This window comes from Alexandromys fortis, unplaced genomic scaffold, assembly GCF_014885135.2.
Source record: "Alexandromys fortis isolate MF-2015 unplaced genomic scaffold, M_Fortis_MF-2015_v1.1 scaffold_111, whole genome shotgun sequence".
Classification (NCBI taxonomy): domain Eukaryota; kingdom Metazoa; phylum Chordata; class Mammalia; order Rodentia; family Cricetidae; genus Alexandromys; species Alexandromys fortis.
The window spans coordinates 4,031,346-4,053,314 of NW_026067996.1; the positions used below are offsets into that span (position 1 = coordinate 4,031,346).

Genomic DNA, 21,969 nt, shown 5'->3' on the forward strand with positions numbered 1-21,969 from the left:
GAAGCTCAACTAGAGTCAAGTACCAGGGTCAGGACAGGCAGGAATTTAACTAGAGAGGGGTAAATAACAACTAAAACAGCAGAGTAAGCTTTGCCCTGATAAGGAAAATACTAGGAATGATCGCTGCTGTCAAGGGAGGCTTCCTCCAAGGAAGGTACCCAAGAGGATGCTAAGAAGATGATCAAAATGCAAACCCGTCAGCATGTGTGCACACAGGGTGTGCATGAGGATAAGACGGTTCTGTGACATACCTTAGAAAACCCAGACGAGAGATGTATGTCCTCCAACAAAGCGTTATCTTAATGGCTCACTCGTACTTTTAAATACACACAGAGAAGTCAAGCTGAGCATGGTAACTTGGAAGGCTAACCAACAACATGAGTTCAAAGCAAGTTATGGCTACATAGTAAGACACTATCCCAAAAATTAAAATCAAACAATGAATACATTTCAGAAAAAAAAAGACGGCAATGTGATCTATGGGAATGTCCCCAGCTGACATTTAAAATTCACTCTACGTGCCCTCACAACATGTCCTCTCTCATACACACACAAGCACATCTCTCTCACTCACAAACACCTTCTCTCGTACACACACTCTCTCTCTCAAATGCACAATACAATATTTTATTCACACATCTTATACACGTGTTCCTCTCTCAGACATGCACAAATACATATACAACCCCACCCACCCATCCCTCTTCTCACGCAGATCAAAAAGGCTTGTGTTCATGCATGCAACTCCTCTAAATAGCTTTATAAAAACTGGCTGTTTTTTTTAAATAAATAAATAAATCATTTCCTAGTTGAACAAGGCCCATCACAAAGCCAGTATCTGAGAAAATTTCACAAATGATTTGCAACAACATTTTAACATGAGATCAGACTTGGCATCATACCTGTACTCCCTGCACTGGGAAAAAATGAGACAGGAGGATTCTGAGCTTTGGGCAGGCTAAGCTCTACAGCGAAATGGGGATGGGGGCAGCGTGTGTGTGTGTGTGTGTGTGTGTGTGTGTGTGTGTGTGTGTGTAAGGCACAAGGTCCTTGTATTCTTTGATAAGCACTAGGGAAACCAGGAATGTTAAACAGGGACAGAATGATTATCCCAGACTCTTCCTTCCTAGAACTTTATCTTTAGCTCCTAACTAATAAAACCCATCCCTAGCGAAGAGAGAAGCCACAAGTATTTTATGGCCTGCTGACTTCCATGCTATCTCAGTGACAGGACCACACTAGATTCCTTTTAGAACTCACCTTCATGGTCAATATACATTACAAAGGAGTTCCTATGTAGTCATGCCTTAAACTTTATTATGCACCTGGAATAGAAATGACCGTTGCCTAGAAACATTTTTCCAAACACTATTTAAAAAAAAAAAATACACTGGCAATAAACACACCACCAGGAATCATTGTCAAGAATTTCTGCCATGATTACTAAAAAGCATCGACTATATTTGCCCCTCCCTGACAGTGATAAACAAAGAACTTCACAGGGGTCACATGATAAAAAGGTGAAAACACCAAATCCTCCGAGAGTGATAGATTCTATATCGCTCCACTTAAACCGTACTGCTCACTGTTAAAAATCATTAAAATTGGGCAAGAAAGAAGGCTCAGCAGTTAAAGAGTTCTAATGGCTTGTTGGGGAATTTTTAAGGTGTGTTGCTTTTGTTTATGCTGCATTGGTTAACTCTGTGAAGCTGTGATTCTTTGCCTGTCTAAAACACCTGATGGTCTAATAAAGCGCTGAACAGCCAGGCAGGAGAAAGGATAGGTGGGGCTGGCGGGAAGAGAGAAGAAATAGAAGGAGAGATGAGGAAGGAGGAGCAAGGAAGGTATGTCAGGAGCCAACCACCCAACTACACGGAGCCACAGAGTAAGAAAGAAAGTAAAAAAAATACAGAAATAAGAAAGATAAAAGCTCAGAGGCAAAAGGTAGTTGTGATAACTTAAGTAAAGTCGGCAAGACACAAGCCAAGCTAAGGCCAGGCATTCATAACCAAGAATAAACCTCCATGTATGATTTATTTGGGACCTCGATGGTGTCCTACCCCCCTCCAAGTAAAACAAAGCACAACAATGGCTCTTCTAGAGGGCCCAGGTTCAATTCCCAGAATCCACACAGTAGCTAACAACTGTCACAGTGGACCCAATGCCCTCTTCTGGTCTTTTCAGGTACTACATGCACATGGTGAATAAACATACATCAGGCAAAACACCCATACACACAAAACAAAGCAAATTTTAAAAATTATTAAAATGACTGAACTATACCACTCCAACCAAATATCAAAAAAAGATAACCAAATATCAATTATCAAATCCTAAAGGTAACTGGTGACAGCTCTTCGATAAAGTAATACTGCTCTATCAGTCACTTGGAATTTTTGTTGTCATTTTAATGTAGACTTATTGAAGAGAGAAAATACCAACAGGATCCCATAAGAGTCCTTGAGAACAAAACTATCCCAAACAGCAGTGCAAACACTCAATCCAATCAGGACACAGCAGAGGAACACAACAGAGCCAGTGGGCATGAACGCTGTCCAGCTCTGTCTGGAAGGGGAGCTGGCATGGATCAGCACCCTCCACAGTTGTCGGAGCACCCGTCCCTCTGAGCATATCTTCTGAAATGGGAAATTTCACAACCATCTTTATTGCAGGCCAAGGCCACTTGCATCATCCACATTAATTACCTTATGAAAATCTGCAGTGTGAATGTTTACTGTTGTCATGGAACTTTCATATGAGGTCAAAACACACACACCCGTCACTGTGACATTCCCAAACAGAACTGACTAGCACCAGCGAAAAGGAGGTGCTAACTCATACCCATAAAAACCTGCCGCTCTGCACAGAGCTGTGATGTTCAGAGGGGATACAGCAGCATATGTATAACCAAGAACAACCGGGCAATAAATCCAGCAGTCTTTCCCCACCCCTTGTGTCCACTGAACGGCAGGCATAAGCGACTGTGCTCCCAGCAAGTGTGATTTACTGCACACAGGCAACAACAGCACTCCGGAAGTGCCCACAGCAAATACAAGCGAAGTGTTTCCTCTGAGAACTCAGCACCTATTGCCCAGCGCCTCTCTCTCCACCCAATGCCATGGCCATGGACACAAAAACAATAAATAAAATACACAGAAAATGTATTGGCCCAGAGGGTTATGTGGTGTCTTGAGATTTCAGAAATTAAGCTGTCTCCTCAGAGTGAGAGGCTACAGTGTTGTCATTACTATAATCCATTCAGAAGGCAAAGCCTGGAAGACGCTGCCTTCACGTTCACAGTAACCAGGTTTCCTTCTTTTCTAAATCCCTGCCCCTGCTGCCTTCCCCCACCAAACCACTCTTGTAATAGGATTGGTGATCATCTATCCTGCAGCTCTATCACAGGGAATAACTGAACCTAAACTCACTATGGTGGGAAGTGACAAACACACCCTAACAACTAATTTCTGAAAGCCATTTAGATGATAAACTCTCATTCAAATTCACGCCAATGACCCTCCACAAAAAAATGTAGAGAAATGATTTGATCTAAGGTTTTCTAAACGCTTATTTCTGTCCTCTGAGCAGATCCTTCAGTTATTAGCAAACTATAGTAAGTATCAAGTCCAAAATATATTAACCTCTCTGGAAACCTACTAATGATTCAGTCCTCCTTGGCAGCCTGAAGCAGGTAAGTGGCTTGCTTGTTCTGTAACAACACTCCCTGGGCACTCTCCCAGCTCAGAGAGAGAAAAGGACTAAGCCACTACCTAACAGCGCTTCTCTGGAATAGCCCATCCCTGCTGACTGGGTCATCCACAGCAACAGCACACAGACAGCCCGGCCAGTGGCTGACAAGCCACAGCGGTTTCTCCTGAAGGCAAAGTCACAAAAGACCTCTAATTCAGACACCGGTAATGGACAACAGTGGGGAAAGAAATTGAGGACCCAGACCAAACTGAAACCACCAAGAGTTATCATCTCTACAACAACGGAAATCACAACATCAAAGTACAACCATGTTCAGCAATCAGAACAAGGTCACCGGGAAAGCAAATAGGATTATGTGTGATTTGAAAACAAACAAGGGGGCCTTGAAATCATCCAAACCTTGAACTCAGCAATTCCACAGCTGGGGAGCTTGTCCATCCAAAAATAAATTACTCGTCATGTGGACAGATATCCAGACACAAGGACGTTTATCCTAGAGCTCTTTAAAACATGAAAAACTAAAGGCCACCCTCTCCTCCTCAGCAGGGTTTACAGAGAGACTAGCTGGCTTTGTGGTGGAATGCTACACAAACCTTAAAATGGCGGTATAAAATAATGTGCGTCTTATTTTTCATAGCAACGTGTTCATGATTTATAGCATGCAAATAAAAATAAGAAGCATACATTTCAACACTGATTTTTATTTTATATACACATACATAATACATCTAGACTAAAATATTCCTGAAAGATAACATTCATCAAATTTAATGGAATTACGTAGGTGGGTTTTCTGAGGGAAAAAGGTCTTTTTTTTTCCCCTAATAGTTTAGTGAGAACTGTGTACTGCTCTTTGCATCCAAATATTAGTGGGAAATTTGAGGTGTTTCAATACCCTGCTACATGGATTGTTATTCACAGGCAAAGTATTTTTAAGGAAAACAGATATTTGTCCCTTAATATCAACTTAAAACATAACGCCAACTATTTAACTAAGGATATACTCATAATTATCTTTCTCCCTAAAATATGTAAGAATAATACCTTAGACAAGACATAAACCAGAGTTTGATATCCCCGTAGGCTGAATGGTTCTTTCTATAAAAGCCCTGCTCAAAAGGACTCTCTAAATTTATCTATTTCTGCCAAGAGTCGATTCAAAAATCTATCCTCAGCTATGTTCTAATATCAGATATTCATTCATGTCAAATAAAAGTTCATTGACAACTTCAGAGAAAGGGAGAAAAGGAGAGATGGAGAGAGGTTGGTCTCAGGGAAATTCTATTTCCAAAACTTTAGAAAAAAAAAAGAAACAAAATTTAAGTGTGACAGTACGCCAAGTTAGCATTTATTTGTAAAAGTTAATATGCATATGCATATTACATGTGCACACATGTATACATGTACAAAATTACATGTAAACATATATACATAAATACAATTTAAATTGTTGCTATGCTCAGAAAATAAGAGTACAGCTCATTCATTTCTATGATTTATTTCACAGTTCTTATTGCTTTGAAACACTATATAAATCTTTCCAAATATACACACATAGAACAATGAATGAGAATAACAGCAACTAAGCAAAGGGGATGAATTCTATACATGGATCTCCTCTAGAATGGAAAATGTCCACAGAACAAACCTTGTCATGGAAGGAAATCTAGAGCCACTCGGGCACACATAAGCTCATTATTTTCCCTGATAATATGCACCTACAGGACTATTCAAGTGAAGAAGCCAGGTTGATAAGGTATGGCGGTGGCACGCACCTTTAATCCCAGCACTTGAGAGGCAGAGATAGATGGATCTATGAGTTTAAAAGCAGTCTGGTTTATACAGTGAGTTCCACTCCAGCCAGGGCTACACAGTGAGATCCTGTCTCAAAACCAAATAAATAAATAAATCAGGTGTGATGTGACCCAAAGATCAATAACAGGAAGGTAAACCTGAGGAAAAACTGAGGTCTCCTCAGAGATGCTCACAATAATAGAAATGTCCTCATGCACCATTTGATATGACTCAGTTACAATCCCTCCCAGTACAGTAAGAGAGGAACAAAGTAAAGGTGGGTAGAAGAGGAGAGAACAATAAAGAACTGTCCTTTTCCGGCTCAAAAATGAATTCACAGTCAAGTCCGTGGCAGCAAGTCTCCGTACATGTATACCAACCCCCCCCAAGAGATTTTTGATACAATTTCTAATATATCTTACCTAATTCACTTACATTTTAGATTAGACTTGCAAAAGAGGATTAAAGTTATAATTATATTAAGGAATGAAAATTAAAAAAACCCCTCTCTGAAGTACAAATTTTCCAGATGCTACAGAAGTCTTAGTTAAGACCAAAGTCAATGTGCTAAGATGGCCTTAAATCCATGGAAACCCAGACCTTGCTTATCAAGAAACGTATTTTAAGCCTTAATTACTTGCACTCTTAGATCAAACAGAATAATAATTAAAGTTCTGAAAGAATTTCAGATTTGCTTTCAGTTACCATTTATCCACTGAAACCAATTACCTGAACTAAAAACATGAAGCATTTTCTATCCTTTGGCCAATTCTGCTTCTTGGTGTGTGTAGAGGACAAGTGATGGATAGATATCACACACCCAGTCCCTGGACCTTGGAAGCTACTTTACCGGATACACTATCTTATCTTTTGTTATACCAGACCTCCCTGCATTCAACCATTATTTTTTTTTCAAATGTCATCACTTAGAACAGAAAAAAAAAATGTGCACACAGTATCAAGGACCAACCTTCAAAATAAGCTCTGTTCCAGCGAGAATCAGGTGGGAATCGAGCAGACAGAAAAGCATAAGGCTTTAATTCGGGGAGGTTAACATGGTGTGGATGAAAACTATGAATCACATGTTACCTGCCTCATCTGAAACAAGGCTTAGGATACAGAAGGCATTCCATAAGTGCTCACATACTAATAATACCCTAACACAATCAGGAAATATCTGTGTGTCCCACACCAGACATATTAATTCTACTGGACTAGGTTTGGCATTCTTTTTGTCATGGTTTGTTTTGTGTGTTGCTCAGAACAGGACATGGAGTCTTGAGCCTAACATGCAAGCCCTATATCCAACCCTGAGCTGTACTTCTATCGCCCTGACTTGACTGATGAACCCAAAACTGAAGAAGAAAAGGAGTTCGATTTTTAAGGGCTGGAGGCATAGCTCAGCCTAGCATACGCAATGCATTGTATTTGATCCCCAGCATTGAAAGAGGGCCCTACAGAAATTTGTTTAAAAAAGAAACAAAAAATATCAAAAACTAACACTGTGGCCTGTCAACATGGCCCAGTGGGTAAAGGCACTTACCACCACGCCTGACAATCTAAGTTCCATTCCCGGGACCTACATGACAGACACAGAGAACTAACTTCCATAAGCTGTCCTCTGATCTCCACACATGCCCACACACAAATAAATAAACGTAATTTTAAAGAAGACAAACAATGGTGGAGTGAATTTGGCCGCCATTTCTTGCCCCTACAATGATTACCACAGATGTGCTTCCAGCCCCTGTGCTGCATGGGATTTCACTTCCCTGAGCCACAGATGTGGGCTTCCGACCACAGTGGATCAATCAGAGCCCATCCCTTTCAAATACACAGTGGAGACAAAGATTCCAGCCTTGGTCTGAAATGTATGCCGGGAATGTGAGCAGCCAGGGTCTGGGAAGACCAGAGAAGAATGAAGAACACAGGAGGCAGTGAATGAGATGCAGAAAAACCTACCAGACAGTGCTGCTCCTGAGACTCGAGGACACGGCCCAGCCCCTTCCTTGCCCATCCCTCCGAAGGCCCTATGCCCCATGCCCTTCAGTTAACACTCTTTTTACATTTGCTCAAGAGCATAACAGCGCTTGCAATGCAGAGTCATGCACAAAAGCATTTCCTCCCTAACCAAAGCAATCATCAGACAAGACCGAGAAAGCTAAGGCCACAGACAGAAAAGTGCAAACAAGCCAGGGTGGTCCATGAAAAGGGGAGGAACCAAGGGAATGGAGACAAGGAAGCTCTGAGCAAGCGTATGAATTAAGTTTCTGTTCACCCTCGGCAAATGATGAGAGGAGCTCGGTGTCTAAATTGGCTGGTGATAGCAGAGCTGTTTTTACAGTGTCTTAGTATCTGTGAATCCCACATTCTTTTCCTTTCTTGTACAGTCTTGTTTGAGACTCTGGCAAAATGCTGCACTTGGGAAGCAATTGAAAGTTGGCTAGGACGAAGTTATGCGATTTTCAATTAAAAACACTCTCTCGCTGGCTGGTTGCTACCACTGTGGAAAAGAAAGCGCTGCAATGAGGGTTTCCCTCCTATTGAAAACTGGTTCTATGAAGCTTCAGAATGGTGAAAATCACTTACCTACCTACACAAGCCACTTCTGTTCCAGCTCTACCACGGCTCTGATCCCAGCTCCTGGGAATAAGCCACATTTTTATATAGACTAATTCTTCTGTTTTCATTCCTGAAGGGCCCTCCACGAATTTGCATTTATATATCTAAGAATGCCCCAAACTCACAAACGCCTGGGATCCCACCGGGCTCCCATAATTACCACGCTTACCACCAGCACAGGCTTATTCTGCTCCTAGAGACCCTGGCCAGGTTTGAAGGTCACTATGACTAACAGAGAAAAATAAAACTTTCCCCACACAAAAAGAACTAGTGAAGCCATCCTCCTCTAAAGAACAACACGCTTTGTAATTTTTTCCCCAATGTTGTTTACTGAATGCTAAAGAATGCAAAATAACATGTGCATGCACACACAGAGTCTTTTGTGAGTGTCCCTTAACAGGGACTGGCTGTGACCTCCAACAGAGCAACGGTGGGGAGTAGATGCCTGAGTAAAGCTTTAACAGATAGTTTGCTGCTGTACCAACAGAGGGAGAGAAACAAGTAAAGCTGAGGTAGAATCTCATTCATCTCTGAGTCATGTCCTTTCGGTAGCCAATGAGAACTGAGAGAAGCCCAGACTGCTACCAGACAGAATAGAACCCACTTTCAAATGGGATAAATGTAAATGAAACCAAGATGGCTCAACAACCATAAAATCCAAAACAATACAAGAAGACTGCAGTCTAATAAAAGTCAACCTACTCTTATTAGAGAAGGCAGGGACTATCCTAGACCCTGAATAGCAAGAGAAAACCACAAAACCATCTCTGGTCCTGTAGGAAGCACCAATGACCCTTAGAGTCTTTTAGTGTCTCAAGCAGGTGAAAAATAAATAGGTTGCTGGGGCTTTCTTTCTTGTACCAGTCTGTACTTCCCTCCCCTTAATTCCAATTTGGGATGGATGGGCAGAACTGTTCCAGCAAGTCTGCAAAGGGGGCAGGGCAACATGGGCATGACCACCTGCTTTTTGGCTCTCACCTCCTGGCAGGATCTGAGCGTGCTACATCATCAGAGCACAGCCCAAGGACAGACTCAACACCAGTCCTTCTGTCTTGCAAGACCAAGCCAGCAGCATCAACCCTCCAACATGAGCCTTCAGCAACAGGAGAGAGAGCCAACAGAGCCTTAAAGAGCTTCAGCAAAAATCAGAATTTAAGGGTCAAATACAAGAAAAATGGAAGGAATTGGAGGTGTCGTGAAATGGCTGGAACGAGCCACCAACACTAGCTGAGGAAAAGGAGCCTTGGAAGACGCTCATTTTCCCAGGTGCTGGGAAGAGCTGTCTTAGCTGAAGCTTTCACAGACTGCAGAAACTGGAAGGAAAACTTGGGCAACAGGATTGGGTGTGTAGTCTGCTCCGCCACTTCCCAGCTGAGTGTGACTTTGGACAACCTGATTAGAAGGTTTGGTTTATCTACGAGACAGAAATAAAAGCTCTGCAAATCTCAGAGGGCAGCGTGAGAATTAAATTCCTAGTACTCAGAAAGTCCTCCTAGTGAAATGTCAATATTGGTCTCTGTCTCTCCTTCCCTCCCTCCTTTATCCATTTCCTTAAAAGAGGGGACAGGAGGGAACCTCCTTCCTTCGAATTGTATCTTCTCCAATGATTTCTCTAAAGTTCCTACAGTGCTCTTTATAAATGATCCAGTTTTTAGTTTGCCTAAAATTAGGCACAAAAAACAAAGCCGCATTCCTCAAAACCCCGTGAATCTAGGTAAACGGGAAGTAGCACCACACTTACCCTGTGAGGATGTCGGGGAGACGGCACGACTACCTTTTGCTTCGGTTTTTACAGACACTGCAGAGGCACGGCTCCAGGAGTCTTCCATGAGAGACGCAGCAGCGGAGCCAGGAACGCCGGAGGAGCCACACCGGCCAAGCAAGCCTGCTATCTCACCTATTCTGCTGGCATGGCTGGAAACCAGACTGAGACACCCGCCTCTCTTCGCCTTTCACACCTCCAGAGACCTTCTGCCTCCGAGATGTTCCCTAGAGGAGGTAGGCTCACTTCCTGTTAAAATCTCTCAACAGATAGTCACTGTTCTTAGAATTCAAAACCCTTACTACAAGCTACAAGGCTCTGTGCTCGCCCTTCCCCACCCCATGAACTCATTCCATACTCAGTCCAGGATGCCCTTCTCCCATGACTCCACCCTACCCGATACAGGTCACCTATTCATTTGATCCTCACTGGCTAAGTACCTCAGAGTTCACCAGTTGTATTGCCGTCACCACACACCTGAGGGAAGGAAAAGAGGCTGATTGGGCTCCTGGCCTCAGTTCATCCTGGCAGGGAGGCACACAGGAGTTCATGGTCGGGGAACACGTGAGGAAGGTGGCTGGCATCTTGGCAGATCAAAGGGCTCCAGAATGAAAGCAAAGACAGGGGTCAGCCTCAATGCACACCGCTCGTGACCTATGGCCATCAGCTAAGCATCACACCCTCCAGGTTTCCAAGCAGCAGCACTAGATGGGGAACCAATGTTCAAATACCACATTCAAACCAAAACACCTGCGGAGAGCCTAGCTCCCACCTACTGGACCCTGTACTATAGCCCCCAAATTCTGATTTAGCAACAGTGCATGACACTATTTGAACAGAACACTCAGCAAGGGATGAAAAATGCTGCCTTAGCGCTGTGCTTCACAAACTATGAGTGGGGAAGAGCGTCCAAATACAGCAGTAATTAATCGTTAGATAGCTCAAAATAAAATCACATACAAAAGTAGATAAAGGGCTTGCTGTGAAAGCATGAGACTTGAAATTTAGATCCCTGGCATCCAATTAAAAGCTGGACTAGTGTAAGGGTCACCAACTGCCTCAGCATCGGAAAGGCAGAGACAGGAAATCCCTGGGACAAACTGGCTATCAAGATGACCCAAAATTATCAAACTCTGGATTCATCTTAAGACTCTGACTTAATAAAGTAAAGAGAGAAAGAGGACTTCTCGACACATGCTCATACACACACACTCACACAACTGTGAATGTGTACACTCACATACACAACACACACATATACACTTTTCTAAAACATATGAAATACAAGCCCGAACTATACAGATACACAACTGATACGTTAGATTATTATCCATTTTCAAAACACTTACTCTCAGTGTCTGCACAGAGGTAATCAAAACACAGTTTGGGGCTGAGGACGTAGCCCAGCGTGCACAAGACCCTAAGGTCACTGCCCAGGACTATCTGCGGTCTCCTGAACCAGCAACGAAAGAAAGGTACAGTAAAAGAACAAAGCTCTGACAGCTTAATTGAGGACTGGAAAAATCTCTGAATTATACCTGGCTTGATTATACTACATGATGGTAGATGACTATACTGCCAAACATGAACAGGACAAGGAAATCAAGGTATTTCTGTGACCTGACAAACTTCTGTGACGCTCCCAGACATGAGGAAGAGTACTAGGGGGTTTAAAGTGCAGAAATGATGGAAACTCTGTGGTGAACAATTCAAGATACTTGTTTTAAAAAAAAAAAAAAAACAGTAAGTTTCCTTTCATGCCCTTGGAATTATTTTAACGTCTTTATTTGGGAGCATGTGCTTTGTGTTACCAGTAATGAAGAAGCATGTCACTCTTCTCAGTGAAACACGTTGTTACGATGAAGGCACATCTTGAAAGCGACAGGATCTAATAGTAAATAGAAGGCAGCTGGCCCTCTGCATGCATCACAGATTCCACATCCACGGATGCAAGCAACCATGGGATGGAAATACTGGGTGGAAGAACTTTGTGTCTGTACTGAATGCATACAGACTTTTAGTTGCCGTTATCCCCTAATGAAGACAGCACAGCAAACGCTTACACCACATTTATCTTACAGTAACTATTATCAATAACCTAGAAAAGAGTTAAATTGGAAGGCTGGAGTTCAATGGTGAACACTTACTAGTATGTGCAAGGAGGTAGGTTCTATGTAACTACTAAGTCATTTTCTGTAAGTAACCTAAACCTTTTTCCACTCTCAGCGGGTCCTGGATTCAATCAATCCTCTTTGGATATCCATGGATAGTTATATGTTACTCAAAGTTGGGCTACACTAGGAAAGGGAGATTAATGGCATTACATGAGCTCCCAGACGGGAATGACTGAGGAGCACTGAAAAGCTAGTGAGGACTTTACTAAGAAGGGAGCACTACGGCTAGGGCATAGGACTATGGCGGGAAAGATACAGGAGGATAGGAGCTGCATACAGAGTCTTACCCAGCGAGGAAATCTCCACCAGACTAGGAAACATCTCCCTTCTGCTCACCACCCTTCCATCTGACAGCACTGTTCTACAACAATGCTTCAGAGTTCTAAAATAAATAACTTTTAGCAGATCGCAAAAATCAACTGAGAAGCAACTGGTGTCAACTTTGTCCACTTCTGTAAAGCCTATTAGGATGTGCCTGCTGACAGACCTTACGTGGAAAGGTAGCTCAGCCTTTCCCAGGCTCCGCAGGGTGGCTTTTCAGCAGCCTCCTCATTAAGGGCTTTTCTGGTCCTTCAGCCTGCTGATCATCACAGACGATTCTTCCATCTACAACCCACAGGGGCTGGAACTCACAAGTCTGCTTTTCCCAGCAGGCAGGATTGATGCAAATCAACTATTTTTAGTAAAAATAGTAAGTCTGTGTATTTTAAATCCAGAAGATGACTTACCGCTGATGAGGAATCACGTTAAAGAGTAACAACTGTCAAGCATATATTCTAAATACTGAAACCTGTCTGTCTGCTCACAGCCCTACTCGCACAAATACAGTCTCCCTTCCTGAGGCTGGAGAGATGACTCAGTAAAGTATCTCTACACAAGGAACAGGGGCTTCGATTCAGATCCACAGGACCCACACAGAAAGCTGGGGGTGTCAATACATGCCTGCAATGCCCAGTGCTGGGGAGGTGGAGAAGGGAGGATCCCAAGATCTCATGGGCCAGTCAGTCAGCCTTGTCAAATCAGTGGACTCCAGAGGCAGTGGGAGATCCTGCACACACGTACACATGCAGAGTGATCTGTATTCTGGTACCGACATTATCAGTGATGTAATAGTCTTCCAACTTTTACTCCCAACCCACCTTTCATTTTCCTTTTTCTTTCTGACAGGCTGGGGATACAGAACCCACACTAGCCTCAAACTTCCATCTTCCTGCCTCAGCTTCCTGAAAGTTGGGTTTCAAGGCTTATACTGCAATACCCAGTTCAGCCCAACCCAACTTTTCTTAAGTTTGCTCCTGCTATCCTGATTTCAGGAATCTGGGTACTCTAAGTAAACTAAGCAAACTCAGATAACACCTTCCCAGTTAACACTCCTAACCATATGTCTATGCTGAGATAAAATCACCTTGAATAATAAATGATATTTTTCTTCTAATTTTTTATGGATTTAAGCTCACTGCAATAGTACTAAGTTTCATAAGGACATGCTATGCTGGTATATAATATACTTTAAGTATCTCATAAGGACATGCCATACAGGTATATAATGTACTTTAAGTGTCTCATAGGACATGCCATACGGGTATATAATATACTTTAAGTGTCTCATAAGGACATGCCATACAGGTATATAATGTACTTTAAGTGTCTCATAAGGACATGCCATACAGGTATATAATGTACTTTAAGTGTCTCATAAGGACACGCCATACGGGTATATAATATACTTTAAGTGTCTCATAAGGACATGCCATACAGGTATATAATGTACTTTAAGTGTCTCATAAGGACATGCCATGCAGGTATATAATGTACTTTAAGTGTCTCCCCACATACACGTCACACTTCTCCACTTTCTCTTTTCTCATCCCTCCTCCCTCCCATTTGTCCCTTTCTTTCTGTGTCATACATACATGATCTTACGTATCTACTGTAGCATGAATAATAAAAACCCAGAGACAGAGATTGGGGCTCAATCTGAAGATCAGAAAAGCAAAGTAGCCAACTAGAGAGACCTGTTACCTCTACCCAATCTTTAAACTGAAAAGGCAAGATCCTATCTTCATGAATTTTCAGATTCCACAGTACAGTGAGTTCCTGTCTCTTCCTCTTTATATTCCTCTCTCTGCCCAGCCATATTGCTCCTCTCTCCAGGAGCTGGGACTAAAAGTATGTGATCCCAAGTGCTGAGATCACCTTTGTGTGAGCTCTGTTTCTCTTTTAGACAGATTCTGTCTTGTGCAGCCCAGGGTGGTCTTGAACTCAGAGGGATCCTACTGCCTCTGCCTTTTAAGTCCTGAATTAAAGGTGTGTGCCACCACTCCCTGCCTTTATGGCTGACTAGTATGGATGGCTGCTTTGCCCTCTGATCTTCACACAAGCTTTATTTACTAAAACACAAATAATACATCACTATAATCTACATATAATCTGGAATATACAAATGAAAAAAGTGATATTTGACTGAAACTAACTTGTTTAACTTCCCTAAATAACTTCCTATGACAATATCCTATTGCATCCATTTTCCTAAAAATTTCGACTCTTTATGGCTGTATAAAATTCCATTGCATGTATAGGATATGTGCATAATTTTCTGTATCTATTAATAGACACCTAGATTGATTCCATGAATTGGCTACTGTGGATACTACAATAATTATCTATGTGCAATGTACTATGATGTACTAATGTGTAGTTCTTTGAGAAACGACCCAAGGCTGGTATGCTGTGTTGGTCATCTGAGAGCTCTCCTTAGTTCCTTGAACATCTAAAGTGATTCCAACAGTGGCTATACAAGTACACATTCCTGCCAACAGTGTATAGGGGGTGCTTTTTCTCCTCATCCTCACCTACATTGATAAGAACTGCCATTCTGATGAGGAAAGAGGATTTTGGTGTAGTTTTAACTTGCTTTTCTCTAATGTCTAGTGAGGCTGGACACTTTTTCATACGATAAAATGGTATTTTAAGTCATTCTAGCTGTTAAATTCGTAATTCCAAAGTATTGCGAAGAAATAGCTTCAAGAAAAACCGTCAAATTGAGGAGAAGACCTCTTACTCCCTTAAAGAATACCAATTACTTTAAAGAAAAAGAAATGGTACCTGGGCAGAATGGTACATCCTATAATCTCAGTGATAGTATGAGTTTAAGGGGAGCAGGTCTATGGAGCAAGACACTGTCCAAAACCTGGAGGAGGGAGGTAAGACCAAGGGAGGGAGGACAAGCGAGACAACGAAACAAAGGAAACACACTTAAAAGGGACTGGAATTACAATGTTACAGCTGAGAACAGAGAAATCTTTGAAATGCACAATGCAAGGGAAAAATCACCTATAAGAATAAATCATCAAAAAGACCAAAGGATGCCGGTCCTCAAGCATCTTTCTTGTTTACATGCCAATCACAGTGGATGAAGGGGCTGAGGTGCACCATGCTCAACCCCGCCCATCTCAGAGAGTCAGTGCTGCCTTGGTTGTGTATGCTCTGAACCTAGGGCTTCACACATGCTAAGCATGAGCTACACCACTGAACTAAACCCCTAGGTGGAGGAGCTTTCACAAAAACCGTGTACTTAAAATACCTTGTTAAGGGGCTAGTGAGATGGCTCAGTGGCTAAAAGAACTTGTTGCTCCTGTGGAGAGTCCAGGTTCAATTTCCAGCACCCAGATGATGGCTCATGGACATCCATAACTCTGGTGCAAAGGTACCCAACATCCTGACCTCACGGGCATCTGGCATGTGATACATACACATAATACAACAGTTACATACATAAACGAACCTAAAAAATTTAATATAATAAAATCTCTTTTTATAGAAATAAGAAGTGATCCTCAACATCTAAAAATACCCAATAGTGCTTCTTAATACTATCAAGATTTTGACTGGCCAACCTCATCTAAACACTAATTCATTGATGGAGTGGATGCCTCCTTATCATCTCCCCTCCATTTGTCATAGGTGATAGGTGAAGGCACACATGGTAGACTTGTACCACCCACCAAGTTTTACCTTTCTCCTCTTCCTCAGAGAACCAGTCCCACTTCACCGGAAAGGAGCAGGTACATCTTTGGGCTAAATATAGCCTAGTGGACCACCCCAAAGTTGCTCTGTGGGCATTTTACCTAGACTGAGATATTCGAACAGGAGTTTATAGGATTTCAACACAAAGCACAAGAGACTGAAAGTGATCAAAAGTCACTCACCCCACAGATGGCACTCTACAGAAACGGAACATCGGTCCCTCCAGCCTTGCATCCACATCGTTTCTGCCTTCTGGTTTCACTTCCCTGTGTTCCTCAGACCCTGTATACTAAGACATGTTACCATTGATTCTTAACAAACATACTTCTGCTTAAAATGGACTCAGAATGGATTTAGCTTTCATTTATCACAAAGGTATCCTAACACACATTTACCAAAGTCAGTTTTACACCTTTGTACAAAAACCCTGATTATTTTCAATTCTCAACGTTACGACTACTCTCCACTCAGAATGTTTGTGCAGAGATTTTTGTTTACTTTTCTTCACATAAAAACCTTATTTTTATAGTCCATTGTTGTCCTAATTTGTTTTCTGCTACTATGAAATAGCAGAAATAAGTACTATTACCAAAAGCAGCTTAGGGAGGAAGGCGTTTATTTCATCTTACACCTTAGCATTTATCACCTAAGAAAGCCAGGGCAGGATCTTGAGGCAGGAACCAGAACAGAAACCACAAAGAATGCCGCTCATGGGCTTGCTCTCTATGTCTGCTCAGCCTGCTTTCTTACACAACCCAAGACCACCTGCCAAGCGTGACATCATCCACAGTGAGCTGGACCGTCATTCATCAATCATCAATCAAGAAAATACTACCACAGACTTTTGTACAGAACAACTGAGGTTCCCTCTTCCCAGATGACCCTAGTTTGTGTCAAGGTGACAAAAAATAAAACATACCAGAACAATTGTATTACTTCCTAGGATCATGTATGGCACCTTGAAGATTGTAAGTTTTTCTCCTGTCATTGCCAAAGGATGGATTTGGTATCTGATGACTCACCATTGAGTGTGGTCCCCATAAAGCAGGTAGTTTGTATCACTTCAAGCTCAAGCAAAAAGGGTGAAAATGATTACCTTGCCCAGAGGTCTATACAGCTGGTGAGTGACAGTATACATTTTAGTCAAAATGTGACTCAGAAGCACTGATGATAATACGTGAAAAAGGAAAGGTGGAAATGAAAATAATTTCATTCAAAGAATACTCATTTCATTGAGTAGGTATATCCATGTAACCTCATGAATGCCCATGTACCCAGTTTTGAAAACAGTGCACCATTAAATTTAACAATCCAACACTTCACCAGCATGGACAGGGGTGGGGAGGTCGGTTTCCAAAACCTTACACATCATGTTTTCTGGTTTGAGGTACATGTCTCTGGTCTGCTCTGACAGAACCTGAACAGCAGGTGAGAGGCTGGGAGAACCAAGGCTGGGATTAAAAATCAATCACAAATAGACAATTCACATTGGGATAATCAAAGTTTGGCCTGGTAAGGGACAGCTTGTATCTATCTGGCTTTATCTGGTGCCCTCTGTTTGGTGTGATAAGCAAGCTCCTCAAATTCAGATATTCTGTCTTTGGGGTATTTTTTTTTAAGGAGCAGAAATAAGAAACCCAGAAAATTAGATTCACTTAACTAACCAACCACAGGTCATTATATATGGGAATTACCAACTCTGTAACAAATCTGTCCAGCAGAAAAGTAGAACAAGTCCAGCTGAGTCTACGTTTTGACAATGCACATGTTAATGTTGTCCAGGCATTATAAAGTGCTGCTTTAACTACAAGTCACCAAAATAAAAAGAGTTCCAGCCCTGTATAATCAAGCAATCCATCAGACACCAGAAGAAATGACAAAGTTTTATTTTAGTTTGAGTGTTTCAAATACTACCCAGTCAACACATTTCTTATTTGACAAACTTGCATTTCAAGAAATAAATCCATTAAATAGAATAAGAATCATGGTATTATACTCTATTGCCTAAGTTTGAAACATCGTTCCACGTTTTTAGGCTAAGAAGTACATACAAAGCTAAAAAGATAATCCTGAGATATGGAAAGTTAGCATCCATCAAGGTCAGATTCCTAAGGGACTCAACAAATTGGGAAGCCCTGTGCTGGGCAAAAACAGAACACAGTACTGATCGGAGTTTAATTTAGGACCTACTTAACCGCTACATACTGGAATAAAAGCTACTTCCCAAATATACCAATGAACAGCAATTCCTGCTGCAATTTTTCCCCCAGTAGCTGCATCCTGAAGATTAAAATCAGGGTACATCATAATCAATCAAGCACCAGGCTTGGGGAGATGCCCAGTGGAACACTGTCCGCAGGCATTGGATGGTTTTCTACAAATAAAGACCAGGCCAGGAATTCTACCAACAGGAAAGGGGCTTCTCTGGTTAACAATGAACCAGTATTAGTCAACCCACAGGTTTGTATTAAACAATGTAAAAGCCAGCAATATTTATTCTAGAGAAAACATCAGTTTCTTAGCACTGATTAACCTGAAACCACAAGTGAACACATTGTCCATCCTGGTTGCATGGTTTCTGGAGGACATGTTAACCTCGAGCGAAGCAGACCTCAAGAGACTCCTGTGTAATTCAGTGACAACAAATGGCAATCCTGCCAGCACCCAAAGCAACACAAAACAAAAAGAAAGAAAAGAAAGCACAAGAGGTGCAGGACTACTATCACTAGGGTCTGAACCTACGCTCCAGAATACCTACTGACCACACTAAATGTACAAGTCAGCAGGCTGGGAACGGTGACAAACAGATGTGCCAAACAAGGCTGTTGATGAGGGTGCGAGGCTAGGGACAAACCAGCACTAAGAACTTAATCTGCCTTCCCAAGCTTATGTGCTGGAGCAGAAAAGCATTTCCCAAATGTACCCACAGAGAGCAACTCTTTGCAGCAAAACCCTATTCAGAATCCTCTAATGCATGCCTCTAATGCATGTTTTGGGTGAATTATATCACTTCGGGACCTCATTTTCTCCATATGTTAAAAGATGATGAGACCACCAATCTCTTGGGGTAGTTGCTAAAGTGAGACCGTAATAACTGTGTAAAGCTCTTAGCATAAAGTGGATACCAAATAAAGGGTAATTTACCAAGCACAGTGGCTCATGCCAGGTATCTGAGTACCCGGGAGACTGAGACAGGAAGGTTGCTTTGAGTTCAAGACCAACTTGAGCTACAACATAGTAAACTTCCAGGCCAACCTGGGATATAGGGTGGGACTGCTTCCCACCTCCTCCTGCAAAAAGAAGACTCCTGTTAGAGCCTTTTTGAGAACAATTCTTGAGAGGACAGAGAAAAATCTCCGCAATTAATCATCTGGTCACAATGCTGCTCAGTCCCTTAGGAGAAGCTGCTGTGTGCCCTGTGTCTGCCTCCAGCTGGAGTCGTCACAGAATCTATAGCACAAATGCTCGCTCAGAGCCCAGAGACTAAAGCACTAGGATCACTCACATCTTAACACCTTGTACACGTTCAGCATTAATTCTGCTAAATATTTTCCAACACTCAATGCAAAAGTGCAAATTCAGACACATGTGGCTGCTAATAGATAGCTTCCTGCCAAACAGCTTGGAGCAGGCACCGTCATCGGCCCTCCAGAATTCACACCTACTTTTACAGGCAGGGGGTCTGTATACTTGCCTTCTTTTAGATACCGAATACTACCCCCTGAAAAAAAAAAAGGCTAAATTCCAGCTTGTTGGACTGCTCCTTTTTCTTTCCTGTTTCTTTTTTCTTTTTTGTTTTTTAAGTCCCTAATGAGCCTGGACGGGGAAGAGGAAAAGTGATGAAGTAATAACGCACAGGTGCTTCCTACCTAATTAAAAGAGAAGTTTACAGCTGCACTGAGTCATCCCCACGGGTTAGCCATGTGCATCCTTTGAGTGGCACGCAGCTCCACCAGGAGCCACGCGGCATGTGCTGCCTGCCTGCTCCTTCCCTGGTAGAAAGATGATTAGCAGGTAACTGAGGGTATTTTCTGCTTCCCAGCTTTCGTCCCTATGGACATCCCAGTTCGTTTGCATTTCCTGGATTCTAAAAGTAAAGAAATAAACCTAAAATATGAGGCTCGGTGCTCACTAATTCAAAGTTTGAGATCTACTGAAATCAAACTGTAACTCGGATGAAAGAAAAGGTGCTTTTGTATGCATGATGTATATTCATATTATATGAGCAAATGTAAGGATAGTCAGATAACGCATAAGAAATATGTTCACAGAGTTAGAGAGGTAGCTCAATGGGTAAAGGCACTCATCGCCCAAGCTGATGACCTGAGTTCAATGCCCAGGATCAACATGGTGAAGGAGAGATCACACTCCTACAAGTCATCCTTTGATCACCATGTATGTGTCACAGCACAAATACACACACAAATAAACAAATGTTTAAAAACACTTAAAGAACTACATTCATATCTTTTTCTAACATAGCCACACACCACATGCTGACATTCTAGTCAAGAATGGACTGCATATGACAGAAGTTCTGTTAATATTTTATCACATATTATATTAACTCTGAAGCCCCCAGTATACTTACACTCTATGTTTGTTCAGCAAGAAATTACCCAATAGCAATTTTGCAGCATGTATATGTGTGTGGTGCCCATATGTATATGACTGTTCACTTGTGTAGACATGTGTGTGTGTTCAAGAAGCCATAATACGCACGTGTGTGTACATGTTGAGGCCTAAAGTTGATGCCCAGATTTTTCTCCATCACTTCCTATCTTGTATGTTGAGGCACGCTCTCTCGATAGAACCCAGGGCTCATCAAAAAGGCTAACCTAGCTGGCCATCCTACCTGGGGATGCCCTATCTCTGCCTTCTCAGGTTCTGTGAGCATAGATGTGTCACCATGCCAACGTGGTATGTAGGTGCTTGGAATCCTAACTTGGGTCCGCATATTCACATAGTAAGTGTTTTCTTTATCCAATGAGTTATCTTTCTAGCCCTTAATGTCACTTTTGTTGAACATACCCTTGTCTTTATACGACATACAGTATGACACATACTATACACCTATACACCAGTGCCCGTCATGACCCCAAGGGAACCCAAATAACAGAATGATGAAGGTAAGAAAGCGATTGTGAGGGACTAAGACAAGATGAACTCTTCACAGGACACATTTTGACTCTTTGAAACTGTACAGCTCGTGAATATATAGCAGGCTTAGAAGGTTACTTTTGGCTGTCTCCAAAAGTATTATCTGGAATATCCTGAATTCTCTTGTGTTTTTAATATTTATTTTATGTGTATGAATATTTTGCCTGTGTATACATCTATGTACCCTGTGTATGCCTAGTGCTCACAGAGGCCAGAAGAGGGCATCTGGTCCCCCAGAACAGATGGCTATGAACTGCACTATGGGGGCTGAGATTGACCACTGGCTCTCTGCAAGAGCAGCTAGTGCTTTTTTTTAACTGCTGAGCTGTCTCTCTAGCACCAATCAATATTTTAGAAAATTCATGTTTTACCAGTTTCTACTTCTTCATGAATAGGTATTTGCCTTTTTGCATATAAAATAAAGAAACCTCAGGAAACACAACACATTTTTACCAGGGGTTTCAAATTATATTTGTTCTTTATTTCTCTTCATTATTAGTAATGTAAGAAACATGAAATATAAGTGCTTTATAGAAGCTGTGTTAAGAGCCAAGCATGGTGGGTCCTGCCTTCCATCTCAGCACTCTGGAGGTAGAGACAAGTATATCTCTGTGAGTTTGAAGCCAGCCTCGCCTATATAAAGAGTTCTAGAACAGGCGGTGCTACATAGAAAGACCCTGTCTCAGAAAACAAAAAAAACAAAACAACAGCGATACCTTT

The 21,969-nt window shown here is 42.0% G+C and overlaps 1 protein-coding gene across 21 annotated transcripts in view; it reads right to left on the reverse strand.

Moving 5' to 3' along the window:
- The window catches only part of Magi1 (membrane associated guanylate kinase, WW and PDZ domain containing 1), a 602,777-nt gene that overhangs the window by 457,114 nt on the left and 123,694 nt on the right, over positions 1-21,969 (reverse strand). Inside the window, exon 1 of one of the 21 annotated variants that reach the window (XM_050160301.1) lies at positions 9,869-10,145. The exons of the other annotated variants lie outside the window; for them this stretch is intronic. Coding sequence (XP_050016258.1) covers positions 9,869-9,956 — 88 coding nt within the window. The 5' untranslated portion in view covers positions 9,957-10,145. Of the gene's footprint in view, positions 1-9,868; positions 10,146-21,969 lie in introns of those variants that run through there. 21 annotated transcript variants of the gene reach the window in all.